Below are 27,234 nucleotides of genomic sequence, written 5' to 3' on the forward strand. Positions count from 1 at the left end.
AACTGTAAAGCAATTATACTCCAATAAGATTTAAAAAAAAAAATGACAATGTTTTTTATATGAAATCATAACAAGCTACAGTAGAGACCTGCTAATCACACCACCTTACCACCCTTTCCCACCACAAGGATCAATACTTTATTTTGGCTCTAACAGTTTCAAATAAATAGATATTAAACGTATGAGAAATGTGTATTTTTCCATTTGAAAGAAACTGGTGTATAGTTGAAAAATTAGGGTCTTCTCCAATCTACCATCTTTTCCCTACACTAGGTCTCAGTAGGATGAGAACAGCAGATGGGACCATCATAGAGTTATGTTTATTTGTTTCAGGACTTTGATATGCAAATATCTGTTCTAAAAGAATGAGAAATGAACTGACCACCAGATATTCTCGTAAGAGAATTTCTCCAAGTAAAAGAGAGAGAGAGAAAGAGAGAGGAGAGACTCTGATCTCTGAGAGGGATAAGCTTTGACATTTTACTTTCCTATGTAATATACTTAAATGTAAAATATTGCCTCCATTAAATGCATAAAAAAATAAGTTCCAGGGTATGTTGCAATAGATTCATTCTGCTAATCTTACAGATAATTCTTTACTCAGGCTGATATTTGTCTTTATGAATAATTGAATTTTGTAGCTCCTTAGAGAGAAAATGGGATATTTATGTATCTGAGGATTTTTATCTAAATGAATATAAATACAAAATAATTTTAAAAGATACACTGTAAAATGGTATTTTTAAAAAACCAAAGAATTTACTTCTAATGTTTACGTAATACAAAACTGAAAAATATTTTTTCCCTGACAATAGCTTTTAGTCATATTTGCTTATATCTAATGTCTTACAAAATTAATATATAGTAGTAAAATCAGAACATGAAAAATAGATTTTAGAAGGCATATTATGAAAACAAAAGTAAATAATAAAATAATAAAGTCCTTGAAATCTAAGCAGGATTCTGGTCATTAGGAATCCCTTGGGAAAGAAATTCAAATTTGAAAAAAACAGATGTAAAGACAAACCAAAATCATAGTGTAAATTAAAATATTTAAATGTTTAATATGTAAATTAATTTTTTTTAATTGGGAAAAATAAAATATTGTGCATAACTTAATCTTACAAAACTTGAGAGCATAAGTGAGTAACTGCATGTAAAACAGAAATAGAAAATGAGAAAAAGTAGAAAACTTTTTTATACAAAACCCCCATTTTACGTAAGATATACACTGTAAAGCATATTATGGAGTAAAATGCTACTGTAACTGAATGTTAAATGGGAATTTTCCCACAGCCACAAATTTCAAGCAAGGCCCAAGCTGAATTTAATCACTGCTAGGAATCTGTACTCCTAATTCACAAACTTTAACTGTTGTGAACTCAAGGAATGGTTTATCAGGATTCACCAGTTTCAATGCCCCCAGTCCTCACAGCAATAATAAGTGATGAGAGAGAATGGTCTTTGGGGGTAATGTGAAGTAAGGCAGTCAAAAGAACCCCTCATAAATTTAAGCTTGCCTAAAACGTTCCCTCAAATTTATCAAATGAGATCTATTCTCTCTTCTAAACTGTTGGTGAGCCTTTGGATCCATAAATAGTTTAATGCTGCCCAGGTGTGAAAATAATGACCAAATCAAGAGATAGAGGTGCTGACATAAGAAGCACTAGTAAGCTGTCCTCCTATTCTTTGATGAAGCAAGGATATGGTCTTTCCTTGGGTGATATATATGAAAAAGATTCCTCGGCTTAAGCACTCATCAGGCTACCACAAGGAAAAGTCACTTAAGAAGGAATTTTTTTTTTTTTTTTTTTTTTGGCTTTTAATGAAGAGTAAAGAGATGAAAGAAATGAAGCTGAATCTTGATCTGCCTCTTCAGTAATCCAAGAAATGGGACACCAATTACATAACTCTCAGAGGAAAGAACACATATACCACACAGGAGAAGCATGGGCACTGGGAGGCTAGATACACAGGGGACATCTGTAGTGAGTGTCAGCCTTAGAAGCAGCAACAACCAACAAAAAGAAGAGTACAATCTCATTGAGTCCTGTAAGAAGAAATCTGTCCACTGTTGCCACATCACAGATGGAGCTGGCATCTGGAAGTGGGAGAGAAAAGAGGTATCTGGAAGCCTAACCACACCCCAGTACTCTCGAAGCATAAAATCTGTCAGCACAGATGGTAGCATGTAGGAAAGCTTTGAGTGGAATTTGAGACTGACATTTTAAAATGAATAATAGAATAAAATAATAATCCAAGTGTCTGAAAAGTTATGGCACCTGTCCAAGAAAGAATCAAAGTAAAGGCCCCAAGTGAGAAAAAAGGGGAGAAGTTTCATAATAGTGGGGGGGATTATTCAAAAAAACTAAAACAATATCTTATTTAAATAACAATAGGTTGTAACTCTTCTATAAACCAGTTACTCCATTCAGTGGTATATCAGAGTAACATCATTGTGTTCTATCTTTCTGGATATCAGTATGGATCATGTAGTTTAGGTGTACATCACTAAGAAATGGCACAAAAAATGCACTGTTAAAGTGTGTGGCACATCCAGAAATAAACTATGCCTTCCAAGCCAGAGCACTGGAAGAATGCATTCATTTGACAAATGCTTTTTCAATGCCTCATAAGTGCCAAGCACAATTCTGGGTATAATAATCTTGGAGACAAGTGAACAGAGTCAGAATGCCCCTGGTTTCGTCGAGTTCCATTACACTAGGGATAAACCATAGTCAAGGAAGAACTCTCTAAAGAAGTGATATTGCAAATAAGACCTGAATAACGAAAAGTCATCAGCCATGTGATGATCTAAGTGGTAGGGAAGGGAAAGAAGGTGTTATAGACTGAATTATGTCCCCCCTAATTCATAGGACAAAGCCTCAACCCCCATGTGACTGTATTTGGAGTTAGGGCCTTAAAGAAGGTTATGGAGATCAAATGAGATCATAAGGGCATGGTGTCCTTATAAGAAGAGGAAGAGACACCAGTAGCGTACATGTACAGAAGAAGGGCCATCTGAGAACACAGCAAGAATGTAGCCATCTGCAGCCAGGAAGAGAGCCCTCATGAGAAAAGAACACTGCTGGCACCATGATTTTGGACTTTCATCCTCTAGAACTGTGAGAAAACAAATTCCTGTTCTGTAAGCCACTAAGTCTGCAATATTTTGTTATGGCAGCCTTAGAAGACTAATACGTAAAGGGAGATATTTATGTCAATAAACAACTAATGCAAAGGCCCTAAAGAAGGAAGAAGCTTGTAGAACTCTAAAAACTTAGGGATGTAAGCAGGAATACCGTCACATGAAGTGTGGCAAATGTAAGAGATGAAGTTGCAGAGACAGGCAAGAGCTAGACCAAGAGAGCAGGGGAGGGCTACTGGGCCATGATCATGAGTTGGGAATTTTATTTTAAAGATAACATGAAGCCAATGGAAGATAAAAGACAAGACCAACCACTCCCAGAAGAATGGATTGTTGGAGTTCAAACATGGCTATTGCAGTCTGGATTTGACCTATGAAGTTAATAGTGATCAAGAGGAAGGAACAGATTTGGGATAAATTTTGAAAGTAGGCCTATAGAACTTGCTGATGAATTATGAGAAAAAATGTCAATTATCTGGCTTTCCCCACTCTGGCTGCAAGTCTCTTCAGTCTAATAGTCAGGGATCACAAGGTTAGAAATCTAGACTGAAGGTTTTTTTTTTTTCTTAATATATAATTAATGATTCATTGAAATGAAGCAAAAGCTTTGTTGACATGATCTAAGCACAAACTTGAATGGAGATTATTCAAATTACATAAATTGAAAAAAAAAAAAAAAACAAAAAACCTAAATGTGAGTCTTAATACTCTCATCAGATCCCCTTCAGCAAGTAACTTCTTAACCACATGCCTAGAAGAAGTTATTGTATTGGACCAGTGTTAATCTCTTCTTGTGTACTGCTCCAAGCTTTTACGCCCTGAGCCTAGATAATAGAATATGCATTTCTTACTTATGACCCCTACAGGATGATCATGATAATATAATCCCTAACCTTCTATCCTTGTTAGTACTGATGGTTATAGCTTTGTCTCTCCACGCCACATTTTCTTGACCCCTTACCCATGTTCCAATGGACTTAGGTATTGTGCAGGCCCATTTCATGTTTTTTGTAAACTGAACTGCCCTAGAAAACATATTTTTTTCAGCTTGGCCAGGGTTACATGATATGTTATCTTATCATTTTGAGATAAAGACCACATCTGTTAACTTTTTGTATGCATTATTCATATTTTGTTATTCTAAGTGGGTTCAGCTCTTCGTATATTTTTAATCACCTGGTATTTATTCTGGGGAGTCACCTCACCTAGCCTGGATTTGGCAGGGCTACTCAGCTTCTGTCTGTGGATCTAGCTAGACTTGGCTGCTCTTTATAGTCTGGGCTCAGTCTGCTCCAGCAAGTACTAGTAAAGCTCTTCCATGATGTTGACAGAGGTATAACAGAACAAACAAAAACCAAGCCAAGTCTCTTGAGAGGTACGCTCCAAACTTGCAAATAACTTAGGTTCTTATCCTACTGGCCAAATTACGTCATATAGTTGAGGCCAAAGTCAAGGAGTCAGAAAAAATACTTGTCCTTTACTGGGAAGAACTGAAAAGTTACAAGGGAAAGAGAATGAATACAAGGAAAGGTGAAGAACTGGGGCCAATAATTCAGTTTGCCAAACCCATATTCAAATGTCACACCTGCATTCACCCTTCTCTAATTATGCAGGTTAAAACAAGTGCATAACTAATTATGATAGACACACACTTATTAGGAAAAATAAAAATGTAATAAATATGTAATGTTTATGTATAATGTAATACATACATACATATATACATATTACTATAGGGGAGACTGATCAAAAAACAGAATACTCTGAGATCTGCAAAAGGCTCTTTGAGTACTTATCTGAGTAATGATCAGCACATACATGTTAGGAAAACTCAATGTCCAGGCACAGATGGCTTTACTAATGAATTCTATCAAACACTTAAAAAAGAAATAACACCAATTCTGAATAAAAATTTCCAAAATATTGAAAAGTAGGAATTACTACCGAACACATCTTATGAGGTCAGTACTGCTTTGTTACCAAAACCAGAAAGAGATATTACAAGTAAAGAGAATTACAGGTCAATAGCTCTCATGTACAAAGATGGAAAAACTATTAAGTTTTTTATAAATATGAAATGTCAATCATATTTATAAAGAATATTAAATCATGAAAAAGGGGTGGTTTATCCCAGGAATGTAACTAGCATGATATTTAATGGTGAAAATTTGAATGCTTTCATTCTAAGATCAGGAACAAGGCAAGAACGTCTGTTTTTACTATTTCTATTCACCACTGTACTGGAGGATCTGTGAAACAAGGAAATAACAACAACAAAAAAATCCAGTTTGGAAAGGAAAAAAAGTTTCTTCATTCATGGATGAAATGAAAATATGAACTAAAAATGTCTATGGAATATATGAAAACAGTCTAGAATGAGTGAGTGAATTTAGGAAGGCTACAAGATACAAGATCGATATACAAAAATTATTTGTATTTCTACAACAAACAGCTGGAAATAAAAATTAACAAAACAATATTTAAAATAGTATCAAAATATGAAATACTTAGGGATGAGAACAGGAGACAATCAAAATGTCTATCAATAAATGAATGGATAAACAACTTACAGTATATCTAAACAATGTTCTAGTGCTTGGCCAAAAAAAATAATAAAATATTGATACATGCAAGTACATGAATGAATGTCAAAATAATTATGCTGAAATTAAAGAGGCCAGGCAGAAAAATGTACACTATATAATCACTGAGATATACAATTCTAGAATATGTGAACTAAAGCAGAGACTAATGTATAGAGCCTTAGTGATTGGCTGCAGGAAGGACAGGGAGAGAGAAATGATAAAGGTGCATAAGGAAATACTGGGGGATGATGGATAGGTTCATTATCTTGATTATGCTGATGTTTTCATAGCCATATATACATCCATATTTAGCAAACTGTACACTTTAAAGTGCAGGTTTTGTATGTCATACTTCATAAAGCTGTTATAATATGTTTTATATTTATCTCTTGATTTTTAACTAAATTTTACACATTTTATTTTAAAGTAAACACATCTTTTAAAATATAAATAACTTTCTCTGTTAGAACTTTTTACATCCAGTTTACTTTTCTGAAATTGGAATATTTACATTAACTAGGAGATAATCTCTATAAGTTTATCTCTGTGAAAACTCAGGTCATTCTTGATGGTAATATATTATTTATTTTTGTGCAACTAAAAAGAATGGAAGGCCAAAAAAGAGAAAAATCACTTCAAATGATCAAAACAAAAGAGATCTGAAAAATAATATATGTAATAGTTTAAGGGAAAAAATTTAAAGAACAGATTCCTTTAAAAAATACTGCTATTCAGAGAGATGGCTTTGGATGAAAATTGCTGGTTCTAGGCCCTGCTTGGTGAGACAGCAGGAAAAAATAATTTTATGTTTTTACCGTCGCACTAATTTTTTCAGTTTAACATACTTTGCTTTTGCTTTTCTTACAATATGAGGTTTGACCAACTATTAAGCCTTTCTTCTACAATACTTTTTTTTTTTTTTTTTTTTTTTTTTTTGCGGTACGCGGGCCTCTCACTGCTGTGGCCTCTCCCGTTGCGGAGCACAGGCTCCGGACGCGCAGGCTCAGCGGCCATGGCTCACGGGCCCAGCCGCTCCGGGGCATGTGGGATCTTCCCAGACCGGGGCACGAACCCGTGTCCCCTTCATCGGCAGGTGGACTCTCAACCACTGCGCCACCAGGGAAGCCCTACAATACTTTTGATGTATAATGTTGCTTTCTTTTTTAACTCCTAACTTTAGTTCATAATTCTATGAAAGGGAGTGAAAATGTTGACCATAAAAAGTCAATGATTTGGTAATTGCTTTTTTTTTGCCAATAATAAAACTCTTGTCAATAATCTTCAGTTTAATTTACTTATATTGGAGGCTTCACTAGACCTACTAATGAACTGAGCATCATTTTAATTAGAATTAACACTTTCATCCTTCTTATGAATATATATAAGATGAACTTTGAAATGCTGGCCATCAAGCTGTCAAAGCAAAATTAAGACATTTCTCATGAAATAGTACTACTCTGTGGACACCAGACAGTAAATGAATAGACATTCATTGTTACTGCACTGAGGGAAATTCTCTCAAAAAAGCACTGCTATCTCCTTTAGGAATTCTTAGATACTTTGACCATCCCTTTGAAGTAATATTCATTTAAAGATACATTTCACATGCAATGCTAGACTCTCTCCAATGTTTCATTAGTAGGCATACGAGTTGCATGATATTTTTTCCACTTGGCAGTCAGACCGTTAAATTGTATAAGCATCGCTAATATCTATGGTTCAAAGATCATAGTCTCTTCTTAAGGATGCCTGGTATACACACAAAAAAGAATCTGTTTTTAAATTTTTATTTTATATTGGAGTATAGTTGATTAACAATGTTGTGTTAGTCTCAGATGTACAGCAAAGTGATTCAGTTATACATATACATGTATCTACTCTTTTTCAAATTCTAAAAGAATCTTAACAGAAGAGATGTATTAATTATTTCTCCATTTCCTCTAATTAAGTTTGTGTGTATTTATTTCAGGATATTAATAAAAGGAGGGAAAAAGGAAGGGAGGGAGGGAGGAAGGAAGGAAGGAAGGAAGGAAGGAAGGAAGGAAGGAAGGAAGGAAGGGAGGGAGGGAGGGAGGGAGGAAGGAAGGAAGGAAGGAAGGAAGGAAGGGAGGAAGGAAGAAAAGGAAGGAAGGGAGGGAGGGAGGAAGGAAGGGAGGGAGGGAGGGAGGAAGGAAGGAAGGAAGGGCGGGAGGAAGGAAGGAGCTCTTCTATTTGAAGAGCTCTATTCACTCTATTCACTTTGCTCTATTCATTCTATTCAAACAGTGAATAGCGTGAGCTAGATTGACATTCCTTAGGAAGGAGATGATAATGCTTGCAATGAAATGTTGAAAGTACATTTTAAGATTAAATATCAAATGATTTTTCCAAATCTTTATTTGTGATTAAGTGCAATGAATGACTTGAATATCTACATATATGAAAAGACAAGAATAAAAATAACATCATATAGTCACAATTCTGCAGGAAAGCTTAATCAGGTAGTACACAGTCTAAGAAACCTCAAATATAAATTAAAATAATGATAAAATATTTACCATGCAGCTTAAGTTGATTTTTTCAAAGGGCCTAAATAAGAGAGATGGTCGGGGGGGAGCAAGAAAGACAAATAGAAAAATAAATGAATGACAAAATACAGCAATAATAAATTTGCAAGCGGGCTATGGAAGATAATATATCCCAAAAAATTCCTATGCATACATAGAACATTACACAATACATGCTTTACAGTGTGAAACCGTTATTTTAGCTGAAAATAAAGGTTCTTATTTATACCTTAAACAGGTACAATATATTGCTTTTTTTAAGAAAAATCTTTATAAAAAGACACTTGCTCAAGATTATCAACAACTCGGAGAATCTTTTTAAAATGCTCATTCTAAATATGTTCTATAACATACTGAGCAGAGTATATGAAATTGTGGCCTCTATGTAAATGTACACCCCCTCACAAAATCAACAGCACAATTATTTAAACAAAAGAGTGTGACAAGTTCTGTGTGTATTGTGTGGCAGGGACCATAGTAATTCATAGCAATTCAGTTGTAATTCAGGATGTAATAGGTATGCAATAAATGTTTCTTAAGCCTATGGTATACATTAATAAAAACGTATCTGCCATTGCTGAAAGTGCAATATAATCTGAAAGTAGGAAGAAAAACATGAGAACCTACTGGAAACTGAGTATTGTGGTTCACATAAAATCTATTTCCTTGTAAGTTCTAAGTAAATGACAATCTGAATTTACTTATCATTTGCTCCTATGTATCATTTTCCACAAGAATATTAACTCACCAGTTTTTTGTTTTTTTTGTTTTTTTTTTTGGTACACGGGCCTCTCACTGTTGTGGCCTCTCCCATTGTGGAGCACAGGCTCCGGACGCGCAGGCTCAGCGGCCATGGCTCACAGGCCCAGCCGCTCCACGGCATGTGGGATCTTCCCGGACCGGGGCACGAACCCATGTCCCCTGCAACGGCAGGCAGACTCTCAACCACTGCGCCACCAGGGAAGCCCTTAACTCACCAATTTTTAACAAATAAATTTTCAGTGTCTAGCATGGCAACTAGTCAAGATGCTTCAGAGTGAGAGAATTAACAAAGAGAGTCTGAAAAGGTCTCGTCAGCAAACGGCCAATGCTGAACGAATATGCTTCTAATAAAAATACACACATATACCCTACACTTTTTACAAATAAAGCCTTTTCTCGCAGATATGTCTGCATTTTAATAAAAATCAAACTCTTTTTCCCAAAACAGATCAATATGAAATCCTCTATTGAGTATTTCTGAAATTATATTTCTTAGCACAGATGCTTTAACAAATGACTGAATAAAAAGATAGCTAACTTGTGAGGAAAACATTTCCACTAGAAGTTTTGTTTAGTTGTAAAAATGTAACACACTAATAACAGGTTTAAAAGAACAAGTTTGATAATTTTACTTATATTTCCCAGATATACATTAATTTGCCTATATGAAAGAAGTCTACAAACACTATATGTAAAGCAAATACGTTAGGTTTACAGGCCATAGGGTTTCTGAAGCAACTATTCAACTCTGCAACTGTAGCTTGAAAACAGTGATAGACAATATGTAAATGAATGGACTTGGCTGTACTCTACAAAACTATTTACCAAAAGGGGCTAGAATGGCAAGCAGGGTGTAGTTTGCCAACTCCACCTACAGAGTGTTATGTGATACTGACAAAGAGTCTCTCCTTGACCAAACTTTTAGTCAGGCTCTTCTGAGCCCTCTGTTCAATTAGGCCTGACCATGGACTTTTGTCTGTGTTCCTGCAGAGTCCAGTTTTAGCAAGAATCTTGCTAAACTGGTTTAGAGAAAATCCCCCACCCTAAATACCTGATCAATTCCTCATCTCCCATCATCCTCCAGGTGGTATCTGGTCACCCTGGTCCACTATTAGAAAGAATCCTGTCAGGATGGTTGAGCCAGAACCGCCCCAAGCTTTACCCCTGATGTTTCCCTCTTAGTAATTTTCCATCCATTGACCCACACCATACTCCATGGCTATAAATTACCACACTTCTTGTTGTACTCAGAGTTAAGCTCAATTTCTCTCCACTACTATGACACTCCATTGCAGCAGTGCCCCTGAATAAAGTCTGCCTTACAGTTTGTTTTTTTACTATGGTATGAACAGACTTTATTGCTTGCAACAGGAAGTGGAAGAGGAGGGGATATGACAGCGCCAGCTCCTAGGGTGGCTCCACAGACTTGGTCACCACTCTCGAAAAACTTGGTTCTTTAACACGTGTCACAAGGATTTTTTTCTTTAACAATATCAAAAACAACCTGTGATTTTTCCTTTGACTGACCCAAATCCATATTTAATACCTAGATGATGTCCTCTTATTTTCATGTTTCTCTTTCACCTTTTCTCCTAGTCTTCAAAAATTACTGTTTCACCACAGTTGTAAAGTTTCATGAAAATCCTAATTTGTATCCTACAAACCAACATCTTTTTGTTAAAACTTTGCCTTAGGCTTCATTTTATTGTAACAAGAAATTTTCTGTGGGACTTTTCTTGCCCCCAAATAGATCCTTAAACTAAGGTACAATTAGAGGCTAATTGCACACATTTTAAAGAAAGAGGGATTCAATGGTGATGGTAACTCCTCTGGGACTTGGTAAAAGATGGCAGTGCTGGCCCTATACCCACATCACTGTTGCTCTCCCCTCCCCAATCTCAATCTCTATAAAGTAAGAACCGTGGTATTAAATAATCCATCTATTTTCCTTATTAGTTATCTCTACTTTACCATAGGTTAAACTATTTCATGTAATGTAGTCTATTTTTTCCCTGTCTACTCGGTACCACTGATAAATATTTCTCTTTGGGAAATAATACTACACATTTTAAATATCTTCTCTTGAATATATTTTAATGTCTGACAGGGCTCTTGCTCTGCTTTAGCATCCTTTTCAAATAATCTATATGTCATTCCACTTATTATTTCATATAACATTTCTAATCATTTCTGCTGAGTTCAAAGTGGCAAAGCAGTAACAATTTTGAGTGTGATTTGTTTATAATTCTAAATTAAAATTTATATCTTACAAATATTTAAACTTCTCTTCTAAGACCACAGTGTGTACATCAAATTATTCTACTCTTCCTTACATCACTCAAAACAAATTTGTAATTCATTGCATTAGATAGAATATCCTCTTGCCAATTTTTAACAAATGTAAGAAAAAATATATAATTCAGCATTAAAGTAATAATGCATCAGGAACAGATAACTTTACTGAGTCAAAGATGGGTCATCTAAGGCAATATAACATTTCATCAATAAGTATGTAGAGAAATTTTGTGGTCACCTCAATAGATGTCAGAGAACTTTTGAAAAAATTTAGCAACCATTGTGAATAAAAATATTTACCTAATTAATGTATCCTATTTATTGTATAGGATGATTACTTTTAAAAATTTTTTACATAATTAAGCATCATATTTCATATGCATGGAAAATTAGTTCACATTTAGCAATCTATAATACCCACATACAATTAGGCTTTAAGAAGAGTATGCTCTTGGTCATAATGCAATTAGTAAATTAATAGAGAGTCTTTAGAAAAGCTCTCACATAATCCATATGTATTGCCATTTCAAAGTTTTACCAGTTAAAAAATTTGCAGTTAATTTCATTTTAAATATTTAATTAATATAGAGATAAATAATATAAATTTTTACCATGGTAGGGTGAAAAGTAAACCATCCTGAATAGTACTAGTTAACTTCAAAACAAGAATAGAAACAAAACAAAGAAATGAGGATATAAGGCATCTTAAGAAAAAACAAAAAATAAACTGATCCTATTTAAAGAATTCTATCCAAGACAATAGTTGTTTATCTCTGTCCAAAGGAACAGGGTTTGCATCTTTCAAGAGGTTTTCATGGCTTTCTATAGCAGTCACCTTTGATACTGTCAAATAATGGGAATAAATCATGCTTCTTCCTTGTCCACTGCTGAAGATAAAGCAGAGCTTGTTTTTATGCTCCCAAAGTTCCCATCAATTTTGGTACTGCTTGCCTCTTTATATGGTGATAGTCCTTGTATAGAGCAACTGGCAACTGGAAATCTCCATCTCTTTAAATTTATCACCACTCTATAGTTCCCTGTAAAATGGAGACTACCATTTTCAGTAATATCTACATTCTTTATTTATTATAACTTATCCTAAAAACAGATAATTTGGCCTAAGCTCAGATTGAAAATAGTAACTGGTTATACAGAATAATGATAGAGAAATATTTGCAATACTAAAATTTACCATTGTATAGTATTATATGCCAAAAGGGAAAAAAATTCAAGTACAAAAAAGGAGAACTATTTAATTCTCATTCATTATAAGTCATTATTTCAAAGGACTCAAAAATATTAAGAATGTCCCCCCCATATCATCACATCGAGTTTATCATCACTTCCCAGGTAATCATAATAACTGTTACTATAAATAAAATAAAAAATGCTTTTCTCACAAAGGATAACAAGATATGTTAAATCAAAGTAAACATTTTAAGTATATTTATATCAGATACACTTTTTTCAACTCTGTCACACCCACTCCTTGTTCTGTATCAAGTTTTATTCCTTTGATGCCTATTCTCCTTAGAACTATGTTGTCCTTTGAAATATACTTCCTTAGAGCTGAGATATGTAAATACTCTAAAAATGCAAATTATTACATTTTTTTTCATATGGAGGATACAAAGTCAACCGTACCTTGTAGTTCTAATGCTAGCTCTGAACATATAATGAAAAAATGTATAACAAAATTACTCTCAGATTTTAACACGCATGATATAATTTTACTATATATAGTTGTTATGATGCTTAGAATAAAATTTAACCTGAATTATATACAGATTTATTAAATATAATATTTTGTATACTCTATTCCTATAAAATGAAAAGTGAGATATTTTTCTCCTCTGGTAAAATTCTGCCATTATATCTTCAATGTACTACATAATATCCCACTGGAAAGTTTATTCTGAATGTTCTTTTATGCTATTATGGATAATTCATGGAAATAATCACCCCCTCTTCAAATAGTTGAATCCTATTTATTTCTATGGACAGAGAATAAGGTTTAAACTTATAGAAATAACTTATATTCTAATGTTTAATTTAGCATAATTAGTTCAGTTTATATCTGGTTTGATGGAACATTAATATATAGCCTAATGCTTGGCTGTTGATCAAAAAAATCCTGATTATTTATACTGGATGTAGCTTAATATTAAAGCTTACACAAAGAAGCTTTGACTGTACTGATTATATAATTTTTACAAATGTGTCAACTTGAGTAAAATGTATATGTCATTTCTATGCCAAGGCTTCTAAGAAGATGTGTACCTTATATGCTTTCCTTCTTTCTCTCACTGGATACAGATGACTACAAGGCCATACGAGATAATGGAGCTATAGATGGAAAAAATATAATTCTCCTATTTTCTGTATGAGGGAAAGCCCTCAACAGCCAGGAACACCCTGGACTGTAATGGAAATTAAAAATGAACTTCTATATGTTAAAGCTCTAGAATTTGGAATTTTGTCTTCTCAGCTTTTAAATATTACCCTAATTGAAGGGCATGTGTGTGTGTGTGTGTGTGTGTGTGTGTGTGTATACACAAAGAAAAAACTTCACGTGTGGATTTTGTGTGTAGTTTCTGAGACGTGGAATTGACAAATAGATTAAAAGGCTACTATGACTTTAAGGAAATCTTACTGCCAACAAATCATGAGTCTGGTCTAAAAGACCCTGTAACTATGAAATGACTCTGGAGTCTCCAAAATAGATGAGCATAAAACAGGTATGAAAGCCATTCAGCCACCAATAACTAATTCAAAAACTGTCAGGATAATAAGAAGCTCACAGATAGCATAGCTAAGGGCCATTGAGAACGACTGATAAGACCATCAACTCAACTGCTGTTGAGGTTCTTCACAATGCCTGCCCATCATTGCTACGGAGCACTAGTTCCTATTATTCTCCTTTCTTTTTTTTTTTTTTTAATTTTTAATTTTTTTTGTGTGTGTGTGGTACGTGGGCCTCTCACTGTTGTGGCCTCTCCTGTTGCGGAGCACAGGCTCCGGACGTGCAGGCTCAACGGCCATGGCTCACGGGGCCAGCCGCTCTGCGGCATGTGGGATCTTCCCGGACCAGGGCACGAACCCGTGTCCCCTGCATCGGCAGGCGGACTCTCAACCGCTGCGCCACCAGGGAAGCCCTATCCTCCTTTCTTAATGGCAGTTTTCTACTTATTTCAACCATTGTATATTTTGTGTTAGGGTAAATGGCTTGTCATTTAATGTGTAGGTCACCAGCTGACAAGAGAACGTATCTGAACCTGATGGAGAAAAATTTGTATTGACAGATACATGAGGATGATTACGTACACTTTGTGGATGAAGTGGCAGACTACTGCAGAGATAACCAAGTATCTACAAAAATTGGGCTTCCTCTTCCATGATAAAGAACTGTTGCTGGAAAGTGACTATTGAGCCAGGGATAACATTTAACAACAGCCCACCCCTATTTGCAGTTAGGTGTGGTCACATAACCAGTTCCCAGTGCTGTATTTGAGAGGAATTAATGTGGCTCTTCAGATCTGAGTTGGTAAAGGAACACATGTGCCTTCTCCAATCCCTTTTTACAACCTCTGAACTGGACACATATAACTACAAGGCCCTAGGAGATGGCTGGCCCACTAAATGCAAGAAGTCCTAGATCCCTGAATGCATGGAGTGGAACTCCTGTCAACCAGTAATACTAACATGAATTATTTGGTAAATTTCTTAGGGCACCACAGTTTTCTATTTATAAGGCCTTAGGGAAGAAGATTAGTTCAAATATAAACTCTCTAAATTAAAAAAAAAAGACATAGAAAACAAGTTAGCACACAAGTTACAACTCCAAAGTACATGCTGACACTAATGCTTAGAAATATTTAGACTCAATTTCTTTCAAAACTTATTTGAATGTGACTTTAAAATGCATAAAGAATAAAATAGTATCCATAAAAAAGAAAAATAAATTATGAAACAAAGTAGGCAGAAATAAAACAATAACAAGTGAGAATGAAAAAAAAAACCTCAATGGATGAAGTAATCTCTTAACTAGCTGTAGCCAAAGTGAAAATTCATTACCTGGAAATTAGCTGAGATTGAAAATAAAAAAAAAAAAACATATTGGAGACAAAGAGGATAATATTGAAAGTCTTCAACAAATATCTCATAGGTATTCAAGAAATACAAAACAGAGTAAAGTAACACACGCACACACACTCTTTCAGGTTAAAACACAAAATGAGAAGTGAAGCAGGAAAAAATAATCCATAGCAGTTACATAATAATGTAACTGAAGACCAAAAATATGGAACCTATAAGTAATCTCCCAAATAATGACAGTTAAGACTGTCAGAAGGTCACTGGCAACAACAGATTCTTATGGACAGGGGAATAATATTTTCAGAGTGTTGAGGAAAAGTAATAGTCACTTAGTATTCTATACCCAAATAAACAATCATTGAAAAGGGAGGACAAAATATTTTTAGATATCCATTAAATAAAGGGCTTAAAATTATAGAACCTTGCCAAAAGATCTACCAAAGGATATACTTCAGCAAATGGAATAATGAACCCAGAAGAAAGGATATAATGATAGAAAAAAATATCAAGTACAAAATCTGTTAATATATCTTGGTGTATCTAAGTACTGACTTTATGAAACCATTGATTTTGTTTCTTTAAAAAGCCAAACTAAAACTCTAGACAATGTTCACAAGAAAGGTAGTAATTTCAGGGGGTGACATGGTGTGTCATGTTGGAAAGAAAAGAGAGATACTATATAATTTTATCCCCTCTTAGAGATATATGTGTTAAGAAAGGATTTTTTAAATTAAGCATAGCTCCTATAGAAATATGATTTATAGCTTTCAAGTTGGCTGACAGCAAAAGAGAACTATAATTGAAGTTAAAATTTGGTCAAAATAATATAGTAAGAATGATCATTTCAAGACAGTTTATGTTTTAACCTATTTTAAAAATTGTGACAAAGAACAAAGTACAATGTACTTATTTAACTTTATTACGTTTTGTTTGGAAATAATACCTTCTATTTTTAGACTCCTTCAAGCCTCTTGATTTCATATTCTTCTCAAGCCAGATGAAAATCTGGAATTGCTTCATGCAATAAAGCAGCTTTATTTGGAATTGAAGGTTATATTGTAAGAGTTTATATTTACATTGTGATAACCTTTAGAAAGTGAAAATACTATTTGGGCCAATAAGTCTTCCCCTTTTTCTGATCCCAATCTCACCTTTCAGCTTTTCATCATACCCTCAAGCCCCCTTATTTAATGCTAGCAAATCCTGGTGTTTCAAAATTTCTTTATGCTCTCTGCTTCCACAATCATCTCTGATAACACGATTAGACAGAAGATCATAAACACAGAGCATAAATGCTTCTGAATTGCAACAGAGGACAGAGTCATGAAGCCTTAATAACAACACTCTTCAGGAGATCAAATCGATAGCTATGTCACCAAAGGCCCTGCATATCCCATTCACCTCTGTGAACAATAATGCAATGGTCCAAGAATTGCCACCATCCTTTCCTCCAGAATTTTTAAGCAGCGCTAGAGGGAAAATAAAAACATGTTTCTAGGAAGAGAAAAAGTTATAAAATATTCTTTATGTTTTAGAACTTTACTTTCATAGCAAGATGTTATTTTGTTAAATTATATCATGTGATACTTAAAGGCTTAAAGAAGATACCTTTGCAATAAATATACATATATATTCATAGCAGGTCTGAAATACCAAACCCTAACTAATATCTCTAAGTACAAGTGTTACTACCTAAATGAGATTTATTCTAAATTAATATCTAACAGGAGTTTATTAGGGATTCATGTCACTTCAGAACTCACAACTCAACAAAAATTATTCAATTTTCCATGTTAATTGATTCCAATTTTCTTCCATAGTGTTAAGATATTCTTAGTTATATGAAGTGAAACACTATTTGATGTAAATTAATGTTTTATGAATCTGTGCTATTTTATATTCAAGCCCTTAGTGGAATAAATTAAGACAATTAAAAAAATTAAATCTGTAACATCAATATGACTAAGTATGGCAGTTTCAATTATGAACCTATGAAATAAAATAAAAAGTTATGAAAAATAAGATATCGGAGCAAGTATAAAATACTGCCTATAATGTAGAGTTACTCAAATTACTGTGTTTGGTTTTAAATTTTAGCATATCTGCTTAATATAATGTTTATGTCTATTTAAACCTGATCGAAAATAATAAGAATAAAATTGCCTCTCTTTTTTGTGCTTCTAGAATTTGGATCTAGATACACCTTAACATTACAGAGAAGGGAATCACAAGTTGAAACATTTAGTATTATAACTCTTAGGATAAAACATGATAATAAATTATTTAAATGCAAATAAATATACACAATTCATTATATATGATAGTATGGGTAGATATAGATTTATTCTATTTTAAACCAGCTTATTGTACCTTTGTTATGTAGCAGGCCAACAGTTCTCAAATGTACTCAAGTAAATTATGAGTATTCCTAAAACCTCACTATAATTTTTCCTATTTATCATGTCTAACAGCAAAGTCCCAGATAAATCTATATTTTTCCATCATTCTCGGTAGCCTGAATCTCAGAATGGATGTGTAGATACTGTTCTAACAGTGCCCGTATCAGATTCCACAAAATAAACACAGAGCAAAAAGGGATTAATTAATAATGAGTAACTAAGGGCTCCTCTGTACTGTTTGGCAGGCAGGAAAAGTTAAAGCATCAAGGTGAGAGCATGGATGCTTGGAATAAAGAAATGAAAGAGAAAGAGAAAGGAAGGGAGGAAGTGAAGAAGGGGAGGAGAGAAGGAGACATGGAGGGAGGGAGGGAGGGAGGGAGGGAGGAAAGACACACAAAGACCAGACTGAGAATTATCTAGGCTTTAGTTATAAATCTAGTATTAGTTACCAAGTGGCCCCAGGGAATAAAATTCTGTTCTCTATAACTTAGAATCCTGATTCATAAAATGAGGGATAAAAATATTTTCAAAGGCTTTCCAGATCTAAAATACCACAACCCTCCCTGAAGAAAACTTTCCTATTTCACAGAAATATGAAGACACAGAGCATTCTGTCAGTATACCAACAACTTCTACCTCTTAACTATTCAGTAGAACCTGGTACTACTTATCATTCACATCAATAAATTCCTTACCTTTCATTACACAAATGATTTTTAAATATATCTCTTTTATCTGACAGCCCTGGTAAAACAGGCACATAAATAATTAGAACAAATTATAGCACAGATGACAGAGACATTAACTTTGTGAAGATACAGATATATGTGCTATATATATGTGATATATATATTTGTGCTAGACCCTAAAGGATGAATAAAATTCCACCACAGAAAAGGAAGAAGAAAGGGACACCAAGCAGCTAGATAAAACATGAAAAAAAAAGAGCAAGAAACATGAAAAATACTTGGATTATTCAAAAGTAACAAAAACAAAACAGGAGACAGAATTTGCCAAAGTCAGAAAATAATAAGACAAGGCCAAATTGTGAAGTCCCTTGAATGGCACAATGACTAACTAGCTCTAATGGAAGAGAGAGAAAAAATAGAATAATTTCCTAAAATGAAATGTATTAAAATTGCTATCAGGATTTACACAATAAGCAACTTTAGGGCCTCAAACATCTCGATGAAGTATCAGACATGTGAGTGAAGCCATGTTAGATGTCCAGCCTTGTTAAACCTCCAAATAACTGCAGTGGCATTGAGTGACCCAGATAAAACAAGCAGAAGAACCAGCCAACTGAACCCAGTCCATATTTCCAGATTGTAAGCAAATAACTTATACAGGATAAAGGATACTGTTTTAACAAAAAGCTAAAACATGTGGCATTTGCTTTAGTAATGAAAAAACTGTGGAGGCTGGAAGGGTGGCAAGAAGGCTGTGACTGGAGGATGGAAGAGCAGTAAATTAATTATTATTGGAGATAATGAAAGGTCAACCAACGATTGGTGAGAAATACTACCTGTGATTACGAAGTTTTCCTGAAAGTTTTCCTGAAATTATGAAGTTTTCCTGAAAGATGGTGAAACTAGCAACTGGCCACATGGAAATTCTTATAACTAAGGAGGATAACTCAGAGGGCAAAGTCAAGAGTAATGAAGACAAAGAGCCACAGAGAACTAATCCCAGGTTGCAGAACTGGGCTCCAAGCAAGGAACAGTCCTTGCCTCTATAATTAGGGACTCTGATGACCTTTGCTGGATTTCAGAATCACAATGGACCAGTGATTGCTATGTTCCCTGCCTTCAGGAATGTGAGAATCTTTTACAGTTTTCCTAATCCTGTCCCATGTGTGTTGTGTGTGTGAGGAACGATAACATCTCGTTTAGTTTTTAATTCTCCAGATGAAGGAGAGCTTTAGCTATGAAGCTTTATTCATATCCAGAAGAGATTTCACTGAAGCTCTTCTGGACTTCAACACAAGGCCATAATGGAATAGATCTTTGGGAGGATGTGGGCTTTTGTGCATGAAGGAGGGACATTAGTCACAGGAATTAAGAGAGAAGACTGTGGTATACTGTTACACTGGCAGCTCCCTATAAACATACTTACAGGCATTCAGCCCCTTTTGCAGTCCCCCTGCATACTCACTATGCCAGCCACTATACTGTAAAAAAGCTTGTGTCAGATTCTTTAATGATGTAAGGCCATGTAAAGAGAGGCCCTGGAATATAAGAGGTCATCTTAGACATTCCAACCCCTGTTAATCTCCCAGCTGAATTCAGCTACATGAGTGACCTCTGTTTATTCTACAATAAGCAGAATTACCCATCTGAGCCCTAAGAAATCATAAATTATTATGGCTTTAAGTTATTAAGTTTTGGGTTATTTTACCTCAATAGCAATAGATCATTGAAACATATGCCTCTATTTATCTCTACTATCTATCAAAATGATTAACAGATAGTAGGTACTCAAAAAAATAGCTAAAATAAAAGCTCTAACAGAATAAGCCAGAAGAAAAGAAAATGATATACATGTTTTTTCTTTTCTCATTATATATATAAACATACGGTCACATTATTGCCTGAGCTATTCTTTATTCACATAAATTTCAATTAATTTGTCATGTAGGTTATAGGTAATTCTGAGATTTGGTTGTGAGATAAATTGTTGACAGACTGCAACAGAATCCATGATAAAAAATTATTATCAGAGGATAGAAAGGGGCAATATGAAGAATCAAGAACACAAATAAATACTTTAAAATGGAAACTAGTGATAGTGTAAGATACCTTTCTCTAAAAATGAGGTCTCCACATCCACTTCCTTTCTGTTTGTAAATAGCAATTCATTGTATTCAATTGGAACCAGGCACATGTGTTTGCATGTAACAGTTTTCCATATACTTTACCATTAATTGATTATAACCACTAATTTATTTTTGGATAAGGAAGTTAGTAAGCCATGGATTTAGAATCCAAGTATAATCTTCCAATTTCTGCCATCTGCTAGAAGAAGATGATGAACATTTGTACTGTACCCACTCTCTCACTTCTGCAGTCAAATAAATTATAATAAAGATAACAAGCCATAAAAATGAACGAGTCTAGCAGTAGCTCTAGATAAGCTGATAATTATCATATATCCAAAGTCATCTTTGCCAACAACTGAAGGAATTTTCAGGCATGCAAACAAGAATGAAATTTCACAGAGCAGACATATTAAGCAAAAAACATCTAGTCATCAATGATTGTCACTACCTCTAATTCTGTGATCAATGCCATAAAATATATTTAATAATAATTAATCATATAAATCCTTAGATAATTATTGTTTAAATAATTTTAAAGCTTTATTATTTTTACCAATATCCAGCATCTACCTACTATAAAATATGGTAAAACTACATGGTTAGTATATGTCATATGTTTTATCCTTGGCTATTATTGCCTTCTTAATCTCACTGAAAAATTATTCATGTTGCATTTTCCAATGTAAAATATTCTATAGTGCCCCTTCAAAGGATCATTTATATTGATAACTTATTTTTGTTTTATTCTAAATCCATGTTACAGGTGAATAAAAATTTTGAATTAAATCTATATAAATTTCAATGAAATATATTTTAATGATTGAATAGTGAAGGAAAGTTGGCTCACACTTTAAATAAATATACTACAGACTTTTCATACAAACAGTACTTTCAAATAACCAAACATAATCATCACCGGTGGATTTAGTGAACTTTTTCAGCATTCAAGAACCCAAGCGTTTCATAAATAGATAAAACGTTTAAAAATTCACATATATTACCACTGACCCTTATATAGAAACAAATATGTTTTCTTCTCATTTACTTTCATCCCTTTTAATGGGTGGCAACATACCACCGAACATCACCAAAAAAGTAAGTAAATTCAGTATGGTGCTGTAGAAAAAAAACTATAAATAATTTACCATTGAGAGGAAAAGATCTCTACTATGTTATTATTTACCAAGCATTAATTTTATTTCTTTATTTGTGTTTTGATTATGAGTCCTAAATCCAAACATAATTGATATAAATTATCTTTATCAGGGGATATGCAAAAAATTTTAAGTGTATATATTTATTAGATTAATAAGCCTTCATAAAATGATTCAAATAAAAAAACTGTTTTATCTTGAAAACTGCAGATATTTCATATCATAACTACATGAAAGGTATGGCTTTAAACTTAATCAGCATTGCACTGTGTTCATACTTCCTAACAATTCAATCTTGCACAAGTACTGCTATTTAAACAAAAAAAGCTAATGTGTTATATGGTAGGAAATTGTATTTAATAGTAGCAAAGGATAAATTAATTTCTGATATACTCAGTACTCAATCACCAAACACATAACATTCCTATAAACTATCCTATATATTTTTAAACATATGTATGATTCATATGCAAACATATGAATTCCTCATTTATTTAAATATAATTTCAGCTTACCTAGGTACTATTCAATTATTACAATTCAACATGAAAGAAAGAATTGTTTTCAAACTGTCTTTAAATGTCATATTCTCTATAGACCACCAAAACATAAAAGTTAAGCAAATGCCTGCTTTGATCCCTTTTGCTTTTTGTTGCTGCTATTGATGTTGCTTTCCTTTATAAAAATCAGGTAAATATAGCAATTCATACAGCAACTATTCTACTGAAGGCAATATGGAAGAACACTTGTCATGGTATATAATTTATTTTACATTTTCATACACCATTCCCAGGAGGAAAAAAAATCAGAAATTATCTTATAGTTAATATGAGTTAATTTCTTCCACAATTAATTCTTCCAGGAATAGTATTTGAAAATGTATTATTTGAAAATAAATATACAGCCAATTTACCTTTAAAAAACTATCATTTGAATGCATGAATAATTATTTAAATATTTCTTTCTTACCGTGGCAAGAACCTTCAATTTCTTCATATCCTGTACTGCAGATACACCTTCCAAGAGGAACCAGCCAATCTCCATCAGCTCCACAATACAGTTTAGGAGTGTCACGCTCTTCTGCACTCTTCACACAAGAGCCCCTTACTTCAACCAAGGAGGAAGAATCAACCCTTGGGATAGTGTCTGGAAACATGGCCAGATTACGAACAGTAAAGGGGCACTTTTTGTAGAAAACACGGACTGAAACTAGGGCAATGCATGCCCCAATGTCTTGAAAAGCCAGATAAAATCCCTTCCTTTCTACAGGCCCCACCTCACGAATTTCAGTGTTGAGTTTGAGGATGCGATCACCCAAATCCATCTGGGTAAAACTTTCATCAGCAGCAATTGTGTCAATCTTTGTATACTGGCTTGGCTTGAATTTAATTCCATGGGACTCATCTGATTCCACATAATATAGATTAAATGTTTCTTTGCAAGTCCCCAAGACCCATGGGATGCTGTTACAATCCCTCAGTGTGAACTTCATTTCCACATAAATTTTCTGGGCTGCATCACGGGAGATCCAGTTTGTACGAAGCCAGTTGTTTTGGTTTGGTTCCATCACATTACATACCTGGTATGTGTGAATGGGCCTATTGTGTTCATCCATTTCAGTGATGGCATCCCACTGCAAAAAGCAAAAATAAAATAAATGATTATGAAACCACGAACATATATGATTACTTCAAAAATTTTCTGTTTTACTGAAAGAAAAATGAATAAAAAGTATACAAATAAAGCAAAGCAACAATGGTGCAGGATTTTAACCAGGAGCCTTTCATTAAGACAATAGGTTCTGAACATACCAGCTGTCCTGGTATGAATCTTACCTTCTTACATGTTAGTTGCAACATCAAGGGATACTTTAATCTCTAGTTTCCTCAACTATAAAATGGAGCTGATAAGAGCACCTGTTTCATAGGATTGTTGTGAGGCATAAATTAGTTAATATATGTAAAGAACTTTAAATGGTTTCTAGTACTCTATAAACAACCTATAATAGCATCTATTATGTGATCAAATAACTAGACCAATGACAAATGTACTCTAGTTACCCATTTGTCTTCATATCCAATTTGCCACAAATTGAGGTATACTCATCAGTATTCAATTAAATATTTACATGTGTATTTTGATAGAAAATAGACATAGAGAAAGCTTTAGATTTATTCAAGAAATATTTATCAGGCACTATTCTGGACACTAGGAATACAGCAGTGCACTAGCTGAACAAAAACTCCCTGCCTTCATGGATCTTACTTAGAGTGAGGAGTCACAATAAAAACTGTAAATGAGTCAACTGAAAAATATGGTAGAAAGTACAATGGGAAAAAATAAGGCTGAGAAATGGGGAAGAGGGTTGAAAATTTAAATAGTATGACCAGAGAAGGCCTTACTGAGGTTGTGACATTTAAGTAACGTCTTAGAAGTGAGGCAGTGAAGAGGAAAGAGTAAGTACCAATCCCTGAGGCAGGAGGGTATAGGTATGTTTTAGGAACAGGTTGAACGTGCACTAAACAGAGAGGCAAAGAAGGTGCAAAAAGCCTTTGTAAGCATTGGAAACACTTTGGCTTTTACTCTGAGCTAGATCATTGGATTTTCTTCACTTCTGCATGTTTACATACAAGCATTCTGCCACCTATATGAATAGAAAAAACTTACCTTTTTTTTAATTTTAGTAAAAATGCTTGAGTACATTGAAATTAATTGGCATTGGCATTATTTATACATCTAACACTGCATACTTCTATATTACAAATTTAGATTGTAAGTATATTTTATTTGTATAATAAAAGTTATAATAATTTTCAATAAACAAAAACACATTCTGGTAACTTTACAGTCTTTTGGAAAAACATACCTGGTCATCATAATTTCTCATTTCTATTAAAATACAGTAGAAATGATAAACTGTTTTCTATAGTGAATGTGTTCCATTTCTTGATACCACACTTCAGTGATTTATAATAAGCTTATTTAACTCATCCAGTTTGCAGTTTCTTATTTTATTTGACTGTAGAGAGTTAATTAATCGAGACCGGTGGAATTTCAATTAATATAGTTTCTAACAGAATGGCTTCTTTCCTCAGTCCATTGGATTGTTGAAACACTAATACTTTCAATTATCTACTTTAAATTTCCACAAATAAACAATTTATATTATCCATCAAGCAAACTTAAAAACAATTCTGTATCTAAAATTTCATTTGTAAGTTGCTTGCTTGAAATTCAGAAGGTATTTTCCAGAAGAAACAATGAGTTCCTTTAGAACTGTGGATACAATTTTACAAAACACACCCACTGTTTATCAGGGGTGATTCAAAAATCTCACAGAGGCACATAAAATTACCCATCTAAATACCTTTCATACTAACAATATTACAGGTCTTATATGACTCTTACATGTAAATTTAAAGGCAAACCAGAACTATCAGAGCTCATTTAAAATGGTAAGCTAACCATTCAGAATATAAATAGTAAGACAAGATACAACTAATAAAATCTGAGAACTGTCAAAATAACTGTCCAAAATTCTAAGCATTTTTCCCATTGAAGAGCCTCTAAGATACTTATCCAGTGATTATTCTTATTTCAGATAAATTTCTAATCAGAATTGATTTTATTCCTCCGGGAATGCATGTAATTACTATTGTCTACACTGCACCCTCTACTCTCCCATATAGGAGTATAGAGATACACTGTCAATAAATTCTGTTTGAATAATTACATTTTAACATCTTCAGACTACATCACTTCATATTAATAAAAAGTATTAACAACTCTCATCAAACAATCAATTCTCCTAAAATATGAGATTAAATAAATGTGAAAAATTACATCTGTGACAGAAAAAAAAGTTCTGAAATCATTACATATCTTTATTTAAAAATATGTTGGGTTTGGAAAAAATGTTTAGATGGAAAGAAAGATCAGGAATGAGAAGAATATGACACGCATACACTGAATCAGGACTAATCTGAACCAAGAGATAAGGAAATAACAAAATATATGCAAATAATGAGAAATGTGGTTCTTTTCAAAGCACTACATAAGGATGTTTAACAAAATGGTAAATTATTTTCTATGTTAAATTAATGATGTTTGAGAAACAACAGTGTTTCTTCTCTCATAATCAAAAAAAAAAAGGAAAGAAAGAAATCAGAATGAGATTCAGATACCAAAATAGCCAAAAGGTATCAACTGCTAAATTTAATCTTATCCAAGAATACTGAAAGTAATTTAAATTAGATTTTTAAATTTGAATATGATTCACTAAAATAAGAGTATAAATAAATTCAAGATTGTTATAAGATCTAAAAGGCTAGGAAATTTACTAAAAATATATTGTCATTAGTAGATATAAAAATGCTATCATATTTAAATCATAATGTATCCTTTGAAAACACTACATTTACACAAAGTTATATTTGTATTTATACAGTTACATAATATTTAGTTACAATTTCCAAGTATTAAAATAAATAGAGCCTCTAAAAATGTGGGGTCCAAGAAAAGAATGGAAGTATAGAGCTCACATACCAAATGTCTAAATATTTTTAAATGATAAATCATTCTTCAAAGAAGATTAAACTCTAAGTATGTTCCATTTGCCTACTTTAGAAAGATACTGGAAGGCCAGGTTCAAATTTAAAATATTTGGACTTCTCAGAATTTCATGCCAGCATGTGGTAGTCCATCCAGAGCCAACTCCTAACCTTAGTCAACCCCATTTCTATTTCTTCCCTGATGCTAGGTAAATCCCATACCATGAAGGACTTCACATAAGCACATATATGAGCATCCCAGTCTTCATGTCCCAGCTGTGTCCCTCCTCTGCTACAAAAAGATGCCAACTCTGGTCCTCTATTCAACCTAGGTTGAGCATACCAGTAGCACAGTTCACCCTTTGGAGGATGGACCCCCAACAAGAAGCCTTAAAGTTCTTGAAAGGAGATTTGAAGCCATCTGAGCAGGGAATTCAGGGGTCTTACCTACCGTGTGGTACAGAAGGAAAGCATAGGATCTAAGTAGCATATTACCTATTGCTCAAGGTCATTGCTTCACAAAGAAGGTTGTAGCTAGAGAAATGAATGGGGACGGCCATCTAAAGCTCTAGGAATAGTGTAACATCTTCCATTCCCAAGTCTAAAGAAAGGTACAATCTCCCAAGACCAAACCAGGAAGTAATAGAAAATATGAACAGACTAATTACCAATACTGAAATTGAATAGGTAATTTTAAAACTCCCAATAAACAGAAGTCCAGGACCAGGTGGCTTCACAGGTGAATTTTACCAAACATTTAGAAAAGAGTTAACACCTATACTTCTGAAACTATTCCAAAAAACTGCAGAGGAAGGAATACTTCTGAACTCATTCTATGAGGCCACCATCACCCCGACACCAAAACCAGACAAAGATATCACA

General features: G+C 33.8%; 1 protein-coding gene across 1 annotated transcript in view; it reads right to left on the minus strand.

The window, feature by feature from the left end:
- Positions 1–27,234, minus strand: part of EPHA6 (EPH receptor A6) — an 863,031-nt gene that overhangs the window by 698,978 nt on the left and 136,819 nt on the right. The window contains exon 3 of the mRNA XM_032630346.1: positions 22,772–23,435. Within this exon, the coding sequence (XP_032486237.1) occupies positions 22,772–23,435 (664 nt within the window). The remainder of the gene's footprint in view (positions 1–22,771; positions 23,436–27,234) is intronic.

This window comes from Phocoena sinus, chromosome 4 (assembly GCF_008692025.1).
Source record: "Phocoena sinus isolate mPhoSin1 chromosome 4, mPhoSin1.pri, whole genome shotgun sequence".
In the NCBI taxonomy this organism is placed as follows: Eukaryota; Metazoa; Chordata; class Mammalia; order Artiodactyla; family Phocoenidae; genus Phocoena; species Phocoena sinus.